The sequence below is a fragment of the Pempheris klunzingeri genome, chromosome 4 (genome assembly GCF_042242105.1).
Source record: "Pempheris klunzingeri isolate RE-2024b chromosome 4, fPemKlu1.hap1, whole genome shotgun sequence".
NCBI lineage: Eukaryota > Metazoa > Chordata > Actinopteri > Acropomatiformes > Pempheridae > Pempheris > Pempheris klunzingeri.
Genome location: NC_092015.1, coordinates 28,131,704 through 28,149,288, shown reverse-complemented (window position 1 = coordinate 28,149,288; position 17,585 = coordinate 28,131,704). Strand labels below are relative to the sequence as shown.

The 17,585-nt window shown below is 43.1% G+C and overlaps 1 protein-coding gene across 1 annotated transcript; it reads left to right on the top strand.

Annotated features, from left to right (window-relative positions):
• Positions 1 to 1,881: 1,881 nt before the first annotated feature.
• Positions 1,882 to 15,979, top strand: LOC139199649 (A disintegrin and metalloproteinase with thrombospondin motifs 8-like). Its single transcript, XM_070828736.1, has 9 exons — positions 1,882 to 2,616; positions 4,416 to 4,655; positions 7,892 to 8,024; positions 8,198 to 8,365; positions 9,230 to 9,522; positions 11,542 to 11,728; positions 12,516 to 12,688; positions 13,241 to 13,416; positions 14,172 to 15,979. Exons 1-9 carry the CDS (start codon positions 1,882 to 1,884, stop codon positions 14,914 to 14,916), a joined length of 2,850 nt encoding a protein of 949 aa, XP_070684837.1. The 3' UTR covers positions 14,917 to 15,979.
• The last annotated feature ends 1,606 nt before the right edge of the window (positions 15,980 to 17,585 follow it).

The window sequence follows — 17,585 nt, the reverse complement described above, 5'->3', positions numbered from 1 at the left end:
CTCCTGCTCAGGGAAGTCCACTCTGTATTTCGGCTGCAGCTCTTTTGCATGCAGTGAAGAAGTTGTGCGTAATGGCACGCAGAGCCTCTAGTGCGTCCTCGGTCAACTAAGCACCCGCACAGCCTTTCAGCTTCATTCCCATCCTGCACCGCTTCCACTCTGGCCACCAACTTCTCCTTGCTGTGGAGCTTTAAAGTCGCGCATAAACACCGATGATCGCTGTAAAGTGAATTCTGGGTATGTGCGCAACAGAGAGCTCACTGGTCATGCGTGTGGTTTTTTTGCTGCAGACCGCAGCCACTTGTAACTCTCCAAATATTATTGTTGCTGTACAGCATGTGTGACAGGAGCTGGAACATCACCCCCCCCTCCCACCGCCCATACTCACTGTGAAGCCTACAGACAGGAAGCAAGCACACACACACACACACACACACACACATAGTAGTTCAATGTGGAGACTTCATATTTTTATTACTTTCATATTAATTTCCAACTAATGCACTTGTACACTTCATGTCATTTTCTGCGCATTTCTTTTCTTTGCCCACAAACTGTTTATAATAAAGACAATAAAGGGTTTAGTATAACCACTGACATTTACATAAACATTCAATGTACACGTGTTTTTCTCTGCACATCCTACTGCACAAGAAAAAGTTCAAAGACCAATGTAAAGTGAAATGCAGGCAAAGAGCGACACCTGTTTGCGCCTCAGCTCCACCGGATCCCCGAAGCTTGGAGCGTCTGGATAAGTTTGTTGTGCTCTGGCGCCATCTGACGGTCGGAGCGTTAAACTGCAACTCCAAGATCTTTTTTTTTTTTTATTGTTCCAAGTTGTGGCGTTGTGCTGGCACACAGTCGTGATAAAGTGATTTATACGGTGCCTGGCAGAACATGTGTTTGGCCTTGTAATACAGCAGAGGCCTTTTAGAAGCATCATGAATAAAATGCTTCTATACGCAGCCTTTACGATGCTGGACATGAATGTTAATGAATATATATGAATAGAATTTTAAAATCAGACATATTGTGTTCTTTGTTTTTGTTTGTTTTTTACTTGGTTCATTTGAGTCATGTATGTTTAATTTTAACATTTTAACATTTTAGATAAAAGTTTCTCTGCAGAGCCCCGCATGGTGCAGAAACTCGTGATTCAGTGGTGATATTGTTCCTCCAGTGTGTGATACAACATTTCTCAGTTTTCGTGGTGGCAGGCAGCTCCAAGCACACTCAGCGTCGTTCTCTTTCTGGCGGTGGTCTTTTGTGCGGGGATAAAGCAGATCGGCCTTGGGGGCGCTCGGGGCTCTGTGGGGGCCTGCCACTCACACACGGCTCCGAAATAACTCGGGTGGCGGACTTCCAGCTATGCGTAGTATAGATGTCCTGCTGCTGCCATATAGCACGCTGCGTTAATAATAGAAGCACGGTTGTCAAGCTGTTTCAGAAGGGAGGAGTGTCGGCCCATTCTCATTGGATCCATTTTATCCGCGAGTGTCTCATGAAGTGCGAGTGGGAGGAGAATTTCCAGCAACGGAGGATATCAAAAATAAACCCCCTCATGTCCAGGGAAGAGCAGAAAGTATAAATAGCACCGATGTGTCCAGACTGCAGCTGTGGTGGTGAGTGGTACAACAAGACTTAGCTTGGTTAAGGAATTAGAAACGACAGCTCAGACAGACTGAAATTAAATATCAGACATACCTTGACCAAGACTGGCTCTACAGCACTGGAAAGTCACTTTGAATTTGAAAAGATCTCTGATTTGATCTCAGATGCTCTTTCGATTGGAGAGGACGCGCCACTACCAGAGATAACGGACAATAATTCAAATAGATTCTTTACTTTTACCACTCCAAAGGTTACTTTCCATTGAAGAAGATGTGTTCCACTGTGTGTGTGATCTTTTTACTCCTGTGCGTAATTAACGCGGCGCTCCCCACACCACTTGAATCAGAGGATGTTGTACCTGTTCGGATAAACGGAAGAATCAGCGGTCGCTTTTGGAAAAGAAGCGAAGAACAGCCGAGATTTATTCTCAGTGCGTTTGGCAAGGACTTGACCCTAAATCTTATTCCAGATACCAGCTTTATCGCACCTTCCTTCACCATCCAGCGCATCAGAGCCAGAGATATCGGCGCTTTACGCAGCGCTTCAGGTGCCCAACCTGTCGCGGATATCCAGAATATTATGAACCAGACAGAGGAGAGTGAAGGACAACTGAGGAGCTGCTTTTACTCGGGGAACGTAGACCACGATCAGAACTCGGTTGTATCTGTCAGTTTGTGCTCTGGCATCTTTGGCTCCTTCATAACGGAGGGGGAAGAGTATTTAATTGAGCCCAAAGTTCGCGACGGCCTGGGGCCAGACTCTGCGGAGCAGCTGCATGTCATCAAGAGGAGGACATTCATCAAAAGCCGCGGTGTTCCCCTCCTGTTTGATCACGCGGCGGCGGAGAGCCGAGCAGAGAGGCACAATGGGGAAAGTTTTACGCACGGCGACAGTGACGCACAGAGGGAACCTCGCCGGAGACGCTTTGTTTCCGCGCCACGGTTCATAGAGACCCTGGTGGTAGCAGACTCGACCATGACCCACTTCTATGGAGATGATATAAAGGTCAGACACGATGAACTCATTCTTTCCTGCACACACTGTTGATAGGAGCCCAAACAAACCAGAGTTTAATTTAGCAGATTAGTCCCATAAACACACCGCCGAAGACGTCATCCTTTTTCCTTTACTCCCCCATCCTGTTTGCAAAGATTCACAGCGTAGACACATTGGTGACAGGGATTTGTTTTTCTGTGTTGCTTCATAAAACATGTTTTGGCACTGAGGGAGCTTGGGAGGAAATCGGTGGGCTCCCTGTTTTCCACTGAAAGAGGTCAGGCAACAGAAATGCAAGCAATGCTGAACCACATTCCTCAGGACTTGGTCACGACTTGGCAGCAGAGGTCCAGCATCATCCAAGGAAGATTCACAAGGCTTACACTCTATTCTCTGTCTGCCTTTACTCAGTGTCCTGGAATCATTAAACGGACCATTTCCTGGTGTTCATCATATAAAACATCCAAAATTTAAAATGATGGATGGTGAAATTATATGAAAAAAGAACTCTTGAAATCCTCATCGATACCTAATATCAGGCCTGTTTCAATCTGGAACTAAACTAAAGACGTATTTAAACTAAAATAGGACAATCCATGATCCTGCCACAGTCTTGGGCCAAATTCTTGTCTGTTTGTGCTTAACAAGCTCCTCAGCTGCCAAACCCACTGCCTTATGCCACAATAGAAAAAAAAGTAAGTACGTAAGTAAATGCAACCAGACACCAGAATGAAGTGGACAAAGGCTAGACTGACAAACAAGGTTTATATTGGCTTTTCATTATAAATCAGATATTTCATTCAGTTTACCCTGGTTTTCTGTGAGCAGGGGTGGTTTTAGAGATCTAGAGGTCAGAAATCAACATGTGGCTCTGTGGGTGTGTGTACAGCATGTGTGGAAAAACTTTTTATGTGGGAATATCAACCCACCCTAGAAAAAAGTACTTGATGGAAGACTTTCTAATACACATCATGGCACAATCCAGCTCTCCACTAAAACACAACACCATGACAGCGCTGTGGAAAACCCTCCCTTCCTCCCATGATGCAATCATGGATAAAGAAGAAAAACTATCTGGGGGCACCTGCTTAGAGTTGATAAAACTTAATAGACTGAATTCTTCACTTAGAGGGAGATACAAATACACAAGTTTGTCCAACAAATGTTTGTAATTTTGAAGCTCTTAATATGCAGTCCTAGTGAAGTGGACCACTACTGTACATTAGCGGGAGAAATACAGGTGGTGTCAGACTTCCATAAAGACCAATCGCATCTGCTCCTCTCATCCTCTTTAAAGGCAGCAGACAGTTTATTGGGCCGGGAGGAGACTCCTGGCCAACTTCTTGGAGGAGAGAACTGTTCATTTCCCCTACTGTAGATAGCAACAGTTAGGAATATACAGAAATTTCTCACCGTCAGTAATTCTGCACACACAGTTAGTTTGGGAGTCAGTTTTATCGGTGCCCTTCTGCTACATTGTAGAATAGCAGCTTGCAGTAATTGCATAAAACTGTTTTTGTTTAATTGAATGTTTTCAATTTCTTGCCGTCACATATTGATAATCATCAAAGTGAAAAAGAAGACCTTCACACACATAAAGGTGTGACGTAGATTAGCCAATTAAAGTCACTATGTTCTTTAATTAGCCAATTAAAGTAATAAAAAACACGAGGTGGTGTGTGTGAACCAGACTGAGTGAAGCATGTGAGCTGATTTTACACTGTGTCTTTGTGTTGTCCAAGTTTTCAAAAGCCTTGCCCAAAGAAGATCACGTTCTTACAAGTTTTTTTGTTTCTCCTCCACCACAGCACTATATTCTGACCCTGATGTCGATGGCTGCCCAACTTTACAAGCACCCCAGCATTAAGAACTCAGTAAACATCGTGTTGGTGAAAATGTTGGTGGTGGAGGACGAGGAGGTTGGCCCGGATGTCTCTAGCAACGGAGGCGTGGCTCTGAGGAACTTCTGCTCCTGGCAGCAGCTCTTCAATTCACCGAGCCAGAGGCACCCAGAGCACTATGACACTGCCATGTTGTTCACCAGAGAGGTGAGTACAGAACACACACCTGGTTTAGCTTCTTTACACAGCTGCAGATTGACTGTTGAGGTCTCTTTAATAAAACACTCCATCATCTGCATATAATGACATCTAATAAAAGACATTTGCAAAGATGAAAGATAATTATTGACCTTAAAAGCAGTAGAGTGACAAAGAAAGCTTACCTCAAGGTCCACTTACTGGCTTTTTTAGGGAGGTTTCATCAATGATTGTCACAGAGACTACATCGGTGAAAAGACAAAGACTCTGGACATTAGACTGAATGACACACTGATGTCTGTTAGCTTTCTGTGAATACCAGACCAAAACTGATCACAGCATTGACAGGGAATGGGTCAGAGGTCATTGACCAGGAGTCAGTGAACGATCAGAGAAAAATCAAGACGGCCACTCGCATCTGATGGCAGAGAACATCTTTGACGGGGTGACCAACCCCTTAGGTCACTTAATGTGCCAGCTACATGACAAATCAAATTTCATCCACTGAGTAAGTGATAAACCCAAAGAGAATCATCACCCAGAATTATCAGCCTTCACTGTAACATCTCCAGTAGCAGGAGGAAGCAGTTTTCAGAGAAAAATCTCAATAGACCGCACACTACTTGGCCGGCACCAACTTGCTTGCCTCTCAGGTGGTCAGAAAGAGGAGTCAAAAATGAACGTCAGTGTTTCTCTGTGTCTGCCGAATGTATAAAGAGTCAACTTTCAAGGCACACAACGGATCATCATGTGTGATTTTCAGCTTGAGTTCTGCCCCCAAGTGGCCAAATAATTAGAAGCAACAATTCAACTTAAAAACTGTTCAGTGTTAGCACAGAATATCTAACACCTCCATCAGGCTTCTTTACTGGCTTCAAAACACACACAGATCTGATCAGAGTGTGGTTTGGACAATGTTGCTGAACAGCATAGTATTATAATGGACAGTCCTATGATAGTCTGGAGGGCAATAACCCAGCAAGAGTGAGTCATGAATTACATAATGTGGTTTCAGAGGCAGCGGACTTAACCACACAACAAATACTTGAAACCAAAGTGCTTTACAGTAACACAGGTGCATTTTAGGACCAGTTGTGTTTAATGTGGGGAGTACTGACTGAGAAAGAGTTCCTTGCTTTGGGCCATTTATATCTCGCTCTTTTCAACCTATCGGCAAGTGTGTGAGATTAGAGAAAAGATGAAACAAGGCGTGGTCAGGGAAAGTCTTCCTAGCCGTTTGAGCAAATTAAGGGTGCTGAAAGGGATCTTTGAGATGGAATAGTTGTAATCTTTTCCAAGCAGGGGTAATGTCAACAGAGAGCAAACAAACTGTGCTTTATGGATGCTGGACAGGAAATAAGTTCACAGGATGTCAGGGTTTTAGTTGTGATTGGTTTATTCTGCTGTATTTGGCTGCCTTCTTCCATCTGGTATGTGAACGTTGAAAAGGTGTCAGCAGATAACGCATTAGGCCAGTGACTTCTCTATTGTTACATTTTTCATTGCTAAGTGCCCTTGTTGCTGCTCGATTTGATGACAGGCTCTGCATTTATCCGCCTACTGAATGACATTAGCATGTAAATCTGACCCTGGATCAGGGAAATGATGAATTGAACATGTGGGCTTTTGCAGTGTTCATCTTTCACGCAAACCTGGTTTGTGTTTGTTTTTCCATTTCTGCGGAGATGTGCTTTGAAATGTAGAGGACGGAAGGCTCCTCGTGGATGAGCTAACTTTAGTGCTGCCACAAATCAGCCCTGACATGATTAAGACACTTTAAATGGTCAGAGCTTGAGTGTGCGGCCGGGTCGGGGTTGAAAATATGTGCCATATATCCCAGAGTCAGAAGAGAAGGCTGCTGCTACTTCTGGCTGTTGTGAAACTCAAAACTTACACTCTGTTGCATGTAGTGGAAACATTTTTTCTCATGCATTTTTGTGGTCTTATACTGTATGCGTGTGCTTCCATGCCTGCAAATGCAATACTGTGGCTTGTGCTTTGACCCACGCTTCTCGCTTTGTGTCTGCGTGTCTGCATACACGAGTGATGGATGCTATTGTGGAACAAGGTGTACAAACACACGCTGAGCTATGCTCTAACGGCAGCTCCAAGTCCAGATGTGTTTTGAATCACAGAGGGCTTTGCCTTGTGGTTTTTTTGGGGCTGAGATGAGGCCACGGACGCGTCTGTCTCCGTCCTACACAGCCAGGCGTCTTCTCGAGCAGGGAAAGATTTCTGATACACCACACTGTTCATTTTCCCACATCACAGCGTTGGACAGCTGCATGCCGAGGATATTTATTTGCTTTGTTTTATGACGGAAACACTGAGCAACATGTTTTCAATTTGTTTCTTCTAAAATGGCAGAAAAACAACTGGACATAAATAGACAGTGAATGTTTGCCATCCTATTTGATTAATACAACAGTCACTCAGGGCTGCCCATGCACCCTCTATATTTACTGTTTGACAGAATAATGCCTTTAACTCTTTGATAGTCCACTCTGTTGTCCACTGTGTTGTTGTCACAAATTGTTTGATTACAGGCTAAGTAAGGATTTGCTCAACACTACTCTGATGTCCATGACAAGACCTTAACCTGAACTGATTTGAATGAAATAGTTGAATTGGATGCAACACAAGAATGCTTTCTCTCGGTTTCAGTGGAGAGTTTTAATGTTCCGTGACTGTGAAGGTGTTTGGAAGCAATAAGATCAAAAAGTGGCTCATGGTATGCAGCTCCTCTTCTAGTGGCGTATATCAGTGCTCAGTTTGTGGTATTTTGCTGTGGCTCTACTGGTTTATGGCACTCACAAATGGTACGTCACTCATGTTACACTGGAAGACAACACTCTCCACCGGCACAGACTAATTGTTATTGGCATACTGTATGACATTGTTGAGTTCCCTTTGACTAGTAGCACGTTGCTGTCGTGGCATATGATGATTCTTTCTAGCATATGGCTGCTGTGATAACAGCATGCCTAGAACATATACACACACATTAACCACTTCTGATATGAAACAGACATTTTCATTTTACATTTCACTGACATTTTGAACTAATGCACATTTGTTTAGAGCTAGCGCTAATGGTCAAAATGTTGCCCCAGATCTGCTTTTGAAAGCTTTAATTAAACAGAATATGTTGGTGTTGGTATCAGCTTTTCAAATCTCACGTCACCAGCAGCGTCATGACTTCAGTGCTCCAGTTTCAGTGTCGTTCGTGTTGGTTTGTGTTGCAGGACATCTGCGGACAGAAGAGCTGCGACACGTTGGGTGTGGCCGATGTCGGGACGATGTGCGATCCCAAGAGAAGCTGCTCAGTTATCGAGGACAACGGCCTGCAAGCTGCCTTCACAGCTGCGCATGAGCTCGGTCAGCTCCCATTTGTTGTCATATGGGTGGGCTGCTGTGGGCGAAGGATTTATGAGAACACTTTTGAAATGTTGTGTAATAGGCAAGCTGTGTTAAGTTTAACTTTAAAGTCTTTTTCAGTCATTCACTCTTTTGTGAACTGTCATATCATTGTCACATCATTATCGTTGCAGGTCACGTGTTGAGTATGCCTCACGATGACTCCAAGACATGTGAGAGGCTGTTTGGGGATCAGGGAGGACATTATCTGATGGCTCCTCTGTTTGTCAGCCTCAACAAGACTGCACCTTGGTCTCCGTGCAGCGCTCTCTACATCACAGAGTTCTTTGACAACGGACATGGTAGGAAATATTTCAGGTTGTCGCCCCAGCGTGTTAAAAATTACACCCTGAGTAAATCAGAAACTGAGCAGCCCTGTAGAGACCGCCTGCCAAGGTGGACGTCTGCCACGGCACTGTGGCTCTGTTATTAGGGCTGATTCAGAAATGAATAAAACATACTGTTATGCCTCTCACGTTCATACCGTGGCTTTCCTGCTTAAACATGTCACTCCTTTCAAATTATGGGTTGTAGGGATAGTTTATCTTGCCCTAGATTTCCACATCCTCCTCTCCTCACTCTCTCTCCGTTTCGACCTCGTTGCCTCGCCTCAGTTGCTCCCTCTACCCTCCTCATGTTGTGCATCTTGTATTGTTTGTATCCTTGCTAGACCTATCAGTGAACCTTCTTTTCCACTGAGTCATACAGTGGACTTCTTCCTGTTCTTCACCCCCTGAGCCAAAAGCAACAGCTGGTGTCAGCAAAATATGTTCTTTATCAGTTGGAAAATGCCTCCAACAAAAACTCATGTGGCCGAGAACGTTCATTCCGAACTGCAGACGTCATTGACAACTCCAGAGCAAAAACCGTATTGAATGTTATAAAGACTCATTAGAGGAACAATGAATAAATTCAGATTTAGAATAGCTGTCACATGTCCAGATTCGGAGCACTAGGCTGTCTATAAAAGTGCATTGCATTAGTTAGATTTAAATTATTCATTTTTATAGTCAGGACACAACTTGCCCCGAATATTTTTCCACTGTTGTCACACCACACACAAAGAGCAACACATCTACAATTGTCACGGTGCAGCAAAGTCCATAATCTCCATAAACCACAATATAATCAGCCTCATACAGTGTTGCCTTGTATTGTAACCACAGGGGACTGCCTGCTGGATGTCCCAGAGAGTACCATGCCATTACCCAGAGAGCTGCCAGGCACCAAGTACGGCTTAGACCAGCAGTGCCAGCAGATTTTTGGAGAGGAGTTTGTCCACTGCCCCAACACCTCAGACAGTGACATCTGCAGCCAGCTGTGGTGTCAGGAGGACGGGATGCCACAGTGCTCCACAAAGAACGGCAGTCTTCCCTGGGCCGACGGCACCCCCTGTGGACTCAACGGGACCTGCCTCCACGGAGCGTGCATGTCGACGCAGGAGGTGATGAAGCCGCTGGTAAGACTGCATCTTTAGCGAAAAAGTATCAGCATTGTTATAGTGAAAGCTCAAGATTACTTTCACTGTAACAATGTGTCCGAGTTGTCGCTTGCAGTGACCAATTATCAAATATCACATTTTTTCAGTTCCCCGCAGCAAGACTCGACATTTTAGTGTCTTCCAGCCCATTGTTTTGGCTTAACGGCCTACATCTGTGTGTTTAGACTCACTCTCAGCCCTCTGTGAAAGTGCTCTGGTAATTCCACAGTGAAGTAAAAATTGAACAAGAAAGGATAATGAATGTTGGACTTACATCAGGTGGCCACAAACACGACTCCATAAGAATGCTGACGCTGATTCTTGTCTGCTGTATGTGTACATAGGCACATTGCAGGTAATGCTTTAGCCGTATCAACCATATAAGGCCGTGATTCGATGTTAAAGGATAACTCCGGTGTTTTTAAGCCTGGCTCCTATATTTACACATTAGGGGTTCAAAATAACTGCTAAGTACAAAACGTTTTGGATTCGGTCCATTAAATGGGTGCGAACTGAACAGACTGTACTGCAGTCATGATTGGCAACAATCATGCCAATAAATGTATGACCACTAAAAGTGTTCCTTCTCCAAAGTTGCCAATAATGACAATACTGATGATAATAATAATAGTAATAATAATAAAGCAATACGAACGCTGTACTTGGTCATTTCAACTTTCTTTTTGTAAAGTTTTGACCTCATCAACCTTGAAATGGTGGAATGTGACATCAGTTAACTGTCTGTCGTTCCTTATGTACTCCTTGTTGCATATTGCATGCTTACAATATTTATGTGCATGCACTTACTTGCTTGCTGCTGAGAACAGCCTGTAGGTGTGTATGAGTAACTACCTTTTGAGTACACTGCTCATTTGAAACTCAGTCAGCAACTTTGAGGCATTCTCCCTCAAAGATTCCATTGTTTTTTGTTTTCTTTCTGGGTTTTTGATGTATGCAGAAAATAGGTCTATGTCATATGCCTGAGATATTCACAAAGTTAAGGTTCCACCTCTCAATGGCATATGTGCTGATTTGCCTGTTTTGAAACCTATTTTTTCTTTTTGACCAATGATGCCATAAGAGTCTGATCTTTGATGCTGTTTCGAGGTTCAATAATGAACTTTGAAGTTAAGCCAACATGAATGAGAAGTCTTTAAAGGGCTCAGGAAATAAAATGTAAATCTGAACATCTAGAATTCCATGGCAGCGGGGCAAACCAATATTGAGATGAAGAAGAAGATGTGTTTGGTTCAGACCTTCTTTCTTATCAACCCAATACAACATTTCCTTTGGAAATCTGCTGTTTTAGGGGAAAAAAAACCTCCAGGTCATCAGAGAGAGAAGTCATCAGTACAAAACTGAACAGGTTAAATACAGTGTTTCAGCCAGTGGAGATGTGACACCTTTTCAGTATTGCAGCTGTGTTTTAAGTAGGGCTCCATGAATGAAAAGTATGGACTACAGCATTGTTGGAATTTAGTGAGTTTAAATGCAGCTGCTGCATGATGCCTTTTTATATTTCCTTAAATAACATTTATACATCTCAGTGTTTCATTTTAGCTTGGTTGCCTTGATATCTTCTCCTTGTGTTATGATCACACATCTGTTTATGAACCCAGACGTGCTGGCAGTTGGGATGTTAGCAGGTCCAAACTCATAAAACTTCTGGAAAGGACACCCACGCCAGCAAACACACACATGCACTCACGCACAAACACTCTCAATTTTTGCCTTACTAAGCTGCAGCATGGCAGCTTCCACTAGTGGTGAGTGACACATGTGGCAGGAATGTGGGTAGAGGCAGACAGCAGGCGCGTGCCGAACTTCAACACAGATTTAGCCTGGAGTCGCCGCACGCCAACACACTGTGCGGCCTCAAACCCAGAAGCCCAGACTGTGGTTTAGGCTACACAGCTGAGATTGCCTTTGGCACTGAGCTCTAACCAACTACTCTGACTGCTCTTTTTTCTTCTCTTCTCGTGCTGTGTTTTACCGCAGGTGGTTGTGGACGGCGGCTGGAGCTCGTGGGGACCGTGGCAGCAGTGCTCCAGGACATGTGGAGGTGGGGTGGAGTTCTCCTATAGGGAGTGCACAGACCCTGTGCCTCAGAATGGAGGGAAGTACTGTGAAGGGCAAAGGGCTCAGTATCAGTCCTGTAACACGGAGCCCTGTGACAACAACGAAGGTGAAAATCAGCACTACTCTAATTCTTATACTGATATTGCATAGATTTCTTTGTCTCTTTCTTATTTCACTGCTGTTCTTATTATTCTCTTTATAAGCTATTTTAATCATTGCCTTCAATGTGCTTGAGGCTCTTTATTGTGAATTTAATTTCATGGTAAACATTTAATCAAACTGCTCGCTATTCCCATAAATCTGAAGGTGGCACTCTGACCGGCCAAGGGCAACAATTATTCTACTATTCACAAAAAAAACAATTAATCTGCACATTATTTCCAGATATATTTGGTCTACAAAAGGTCCCACAAATACCCCTCACAATTTCCTAAGGTGGCATCTTAGTATTGCATGTTACGTCAATACAAAACCCAAATACACTCAAATTGATAAAAAAAAAGCAGCAAATGCTCACAAGTGAGAAGCTGAAGCGAGGTAATATGTGGTCTTTACTGTTAAATTAAATTAAATTAAATTACTTAAACGATGAATTTGTTTACCAAAATTGTTTCTGATTAATTTTGATACCTTTTCTACCAGTTGACTAATACATTGATTGACTAGGGGACCATATGTCATTTTTAAGGCCAATATCAGCTTGATGTACAATATGCAGCAGGAAAGCCATCAAACTGTATAATCCTAATTTCTGCCAGTTTAGAAAATAATTACTTAGAAATTCAACATATCTAACTTTTTTCTAACTAATTTTAAGGTAGCTTTAGATTTGGTGAATTTACTGTGAATTGTTAGAGATTATTATATTTTGAAGAGCTTCCTTTCACCTTTAGGAAAGAGCTTCAGAGAGGAGCAGTGTGAGAAATACAACAGCCCCAACTACCTGGACTACAACGGCAACATGAAACAGTGGATCCCAAAGTACGCTGGTGTTTCTCCCAGAGACAGATGTAAGCTGTTCTGCAGGGCCAGAGGCAGCAGTGAATTCAAGGTGTTCGAATCCAAGGTACAGTATATGAGCTCAGCATTGTGGCTGAAGAAAACACGTCCTGATACTGATGCTCTCCCATCAAAGTGAATAATATTTCTTCAAATTCTGTCTGAAATAGAATTTTGTTTTATGTCTGGATGTTCAGAGCAAAATTGCACTAAGCACATAGTCTTATCAGTTTCGCAATGACAAGTGATCTTATGTGACACACTGGGAATCTGGCTGAGTTAATGTTAGCATGAAGAATAACAGGTAGCTGCACTGGACAGAATGCCAAATATGTAGCATTATGTGTTGTATTAATTGCCACTGCAGCGTGAAAGTTCTTAAAAAAATAAAAGGTGCTGCACTTCCTGCCGATGAAGACTGTGAGATGTGGTTGAAAGCTCCAGAAGAAGCTGATTTTTCTTTGTCAAAAGTTATTGTCTCTGTATCTCTGAATACAGAATGTGACCTCCATCCTGGATGAGAAACAAGCACACAAACCTATAGGACGCAGGTGAAACTGACTGCTGCTCAGCTTTTGAATAAGTGAATCAACCACGTCTACTTGTTGTGTCCCTGCAGGTGATTGACGGGACGACCTGTGGCCCTGACACCACCTCAGTGTGTGTCCAAGGCCAGTGTGTGAAGGCAGGCTGCGACCAGGTGATTGGATCTAACAAGAGAGTGGATAAGTGTGGAGAGTGTGGAGGAAGTGGGCTCTCCTGTAGAAAGATCACAGGCTCCTACAACAAAGCTACGTAAGTGTTCTAAAAGCGTCTCGATTAACTATCAACTTAAATATTAAAATGATAAAGCAATTACACTTGTACATACAACACATGTAGTTACTGAAGGTCAGATTGACTGATAAGTATTCACACACTATGAACTATGAGTGAATAAAAGGCTGTGTAGGGTTTTACTGAGAGGAGTCCAGGGGCATATTTAAAGCCTCTTTGTATTTGAACATTCGCTAATCACAATCATAAAAGCACAGATCCTTATCTTGATGGGAATGTTGATTTAAAAATTGCCATTTTAAAATATCATGACATCACTGCATCCATTTGTTGTTCACCAAGAATTGAACACTTGAGATAAAGCAATAATATGGGGGACTATGCTTCTTTCAACCCTGTGACTGACTAGCGACCACTCCAATGTGTACCTCTCGCCCAGTGTCGCTAGGATTTGCAGCATCCTCCCTGCGACCCTCAAGAATAGGCAATATAGATAATGGATGGGTGGATGGAATATGCTTATTTACTTTCCTGACTTAAGCATTAAGCAAGTTAAGCATAAAAATGCCACAAAATAATCTTTTAAAGGAAGAAAAAGCCAGCCGGGGTCTGTTTTTAAGTGTATTACCCAAAATGTCAAACAATTGCATTATGCAGTGGCCTTTACATGTGCTTGCAAGTGGATTTCTTCCCAAACTGTTGAATTTCTTCTCTTAAATAAGAAAACAAAGTGTGCACATTATCTAAATCCATGTCTTTGTTTTCTCTGCCAGATATGGATACAGTGACATAGTCACCATCCCCGTTGGTGCTACTAACATTGACATCAAACAGCGGAGCCACCGAGGCATCAAGCATGATGGGAACTACCTGGCTATAAAGAGAGAGAGTGGCAGTTACATCCTCAATGGGAACTTCTCTGTATCCACGGTGGAGCAGGACATTCCTGTGCAGGGTGCTGTGTTAAAGTACAGCGGCTCCTCCACCACACTGGAGAGGATCCAGAGCTTCAGGCAGCTGAAGGAGTCCATCACCATCCAACTCCTGGCCACAGCAGGGGACATCAACCCTCCCAAGGTCAAGTATACCTTTTTCATCCCTAGAGATGTGACCTTCAACAAATCCAAGGAGAAGAAGAGCTCGTCACCATCTTTGCATGTAATACATCCATTCGGCGTGCCTGACTGGGTGCTTGGGGAGTGGTCCGAGTGCTCTAAGAGCTGTGGCTCCGGATGGTCCAGGAGGAACGTTGAATGCCGAGACAAAGCAGGCTTCCTGTCCAGCCTGTGCGACAAAGACCTGAAGCCTGTTGACATCAGGCCTTGCGCAGATCTGCCATGCCCCATATGGCAGATGGGACCTTGGTCCACCTGCTCACGAACTTGTGGCCAGGGGGAGCGCCGTCGCAGCGTCTTCTGCATAGACTACACTGGGAAGACTGTTGAGCCAGAGAAGTGTGATCCGAACAAAATGCCAGAGCCAGTCTCCGGACAATGTCTCAACCAAGAATGCTTATGAGGAACATGAAAACAATGAACTTTCCCTTTTTGGTCTGACTGCGCTCACCAACCATGGATGGATTGCTCAATGGGGACACTGGGCACAGGCTGAAGGGCCCAAGAGTTCAGGGGGGCACAGACACACAATGACCACATAAACACAAAATGACGAGAAGACACAAGACGACTACAAAGAAACACAAAACAAAGCATGGAGACATACAACAACCACAAAGAGACGTGACACACACACACAGACACTAGATGACTACAGAGAGTAACAAAACAACTACTAAGACACACAAAGTGACTACAGAAGGTGTAGAACGACTTCAAACAACATGGCTGGCTCAGCTTCAAAATGCAGCTAAACACATCGTTTCTAGTCACCCTGGGTCTTTCGGTCTGGAGGTCTTGCTTCTATGTGGGAGGGCTGGGGGGCCTTTTACATGTCCGTGCCCAGGGGCCCATTGCCACATCATCCCTCCGTGCTGCCAACTGGTCGCGTCAAGTCACACCAAGGGCATTTGCCTGAATTTTGTTTTGTCATCTTTTGTTTGACATTTGACAACCACTATTGAGATTTGAAACAATGGATATCTACCTCAGGATGTACATGTGCTGCCATGTATAGATGCTAGATGAAGGTGCTGTGTGTGTTTTCTCCAGAAAGAGGAGTTTTCTAGTCCCACTTTAATCAGCAACTACCTTTTTGGATTAAGTCTGGTATAATCTGCAGCATGTCTTTTTAGCTGTCTCTTAAAGTGGGGCTAGAACAATGGCATGAAACCTGCTGTCAAACACCAGCACAGTGTAAATATACCTCCAGATGTCCTCCACAGAACTCAAACCCCTATAATGCTTTGATCGAGCCATTTACCTATTATTGTAGAAGGTACATACGGTTGATGCATGGGGATTTTAAGCCTCTGGGAAATGAAATCCTGTTTGATTGCTTTTCTTTTCTACACGCATACCAAAATGTGATTTGTGTTATATGATTGTGATCAAGATGTCATGTTTTTATCCTGAAAATTAGCATTGTTGAACCACGGGGAAACTATTAAGTAAAACTATTTGACGATATTTTGGACTTAAAAATATGGTAGTTAGAACAGATTGTTTCAATGCCAAACCTGATATGTAGAATTTATATAATTTGGAGGAATCTGAGTTTACCAGGTGTGTAAAAGGAATTAGCCTAGATACTGACTGGTCATTCATGACAAGAAAATACCATGACAGAGAATTTCCCTCTGCCCTGTAGTTTTTATACTTTTCCTCGTTGCATTATAAGGCAGTTGAGAGGAACAGTGGTACAAACAAACTGCAATGCAACAAATGTTTCTTTGGAGATGTTATTACTAAGTTAAGTGAAAAGCTTACTATCTATCGTATATATATGAAAAATAACATTAATTTTATTCATTTCCAGACTTTATTTGTTAATGCATCATATGCAAACACTTACATCTGTTTTCAGACTCTTGTATGTATATTTGTTTTCTTCATTCCTGTTGTTAATTTGCAGTATGTTATAAAACAAAAGAGATGGAGCATTAGGCCTATATCCCTTCAGTGAAGGACCATACTATTTTATTATTACAGCTTCCTTTTTAAGCTATTTATTTTTGTAAAGTTTTTACCTTGGACATGTAATTAACATGGCAGATGCTGCTGTCTTTGAGATTTTTGTCTATAAAATGGTCAAATAAACACATTTATGTCAATACATAACTCTGTCTCACTGTGACTCATCCTCCATGACAGCCAGTAGGCGATCTGAGGGGGAATGAGGGTGGATGCCATCTCCATAGTTAGCAAAATGGCCAAAATGCATCCACCTTATTACAACATTTCTTAAAATGTCTGCATCTGGAGAATGGAAGAACCTTTTCCTTTTCTCTGTTGTGCTCCAAAGTTTCCTTTTTGGGGTGATTCTTGTGTCCAGACTGGTGGGTACATGTAAGTAATCATATGCCAGTACAAGGAAGAGTCATTCTTGAATTACCCACAGATTCCAAACAAATGTTCAAGTTTTCCATGTTTTCCTTAGAACTCTTCTAGACCTTTGAGGGCCACTGAAAACCACCAATGATGGCTAGACTAATGGAATCCTTTTAGGGGGGGTGGTAGCTTTTAAAAGCAGGGCGAGGCAGATTTCATTGCTGGTTTTACAAACTGAAACCCCTTAAGATGTTCAGTAAAATCCTCCCACATTGGAATAACTTCTCTGCTCAGACGTAATAAAGGCAGCCATATAAAAGCATACTCAGTGGCTGTGGTTTGGGAGGAACCTCCATGTAACGGACAACCACAGCGACTTGATTATATCCTATTTTTAATGTCAATCTTATTCTGTTGGGAAGCATGATGGTGGTTAGCACTGTTGCCTCATAGCAAGAAGGTTCCAGGTTCGAATCCATGGATCTGAGGAGTTTGCAGAGAGCCTGGTACTCTGGCTTCCTCCCACAGTCCAAAGACATGCAGGTTGGGTTAACTGGGTTCTGTTAATTGCCCATAGATGTGAGTGTGAATGTGAATGGTTGACTGTCTCTGTGTGTCGGCCCTGTGATTGTCTGGCGACCAGTCCAGGGTGAACCCTGCCTCTCGCCCAACGTCAGCTGGGATTAGCCCGACAACATTCTAACATATTTATCAATCAATCTTTATTTATATAGCGCCAAT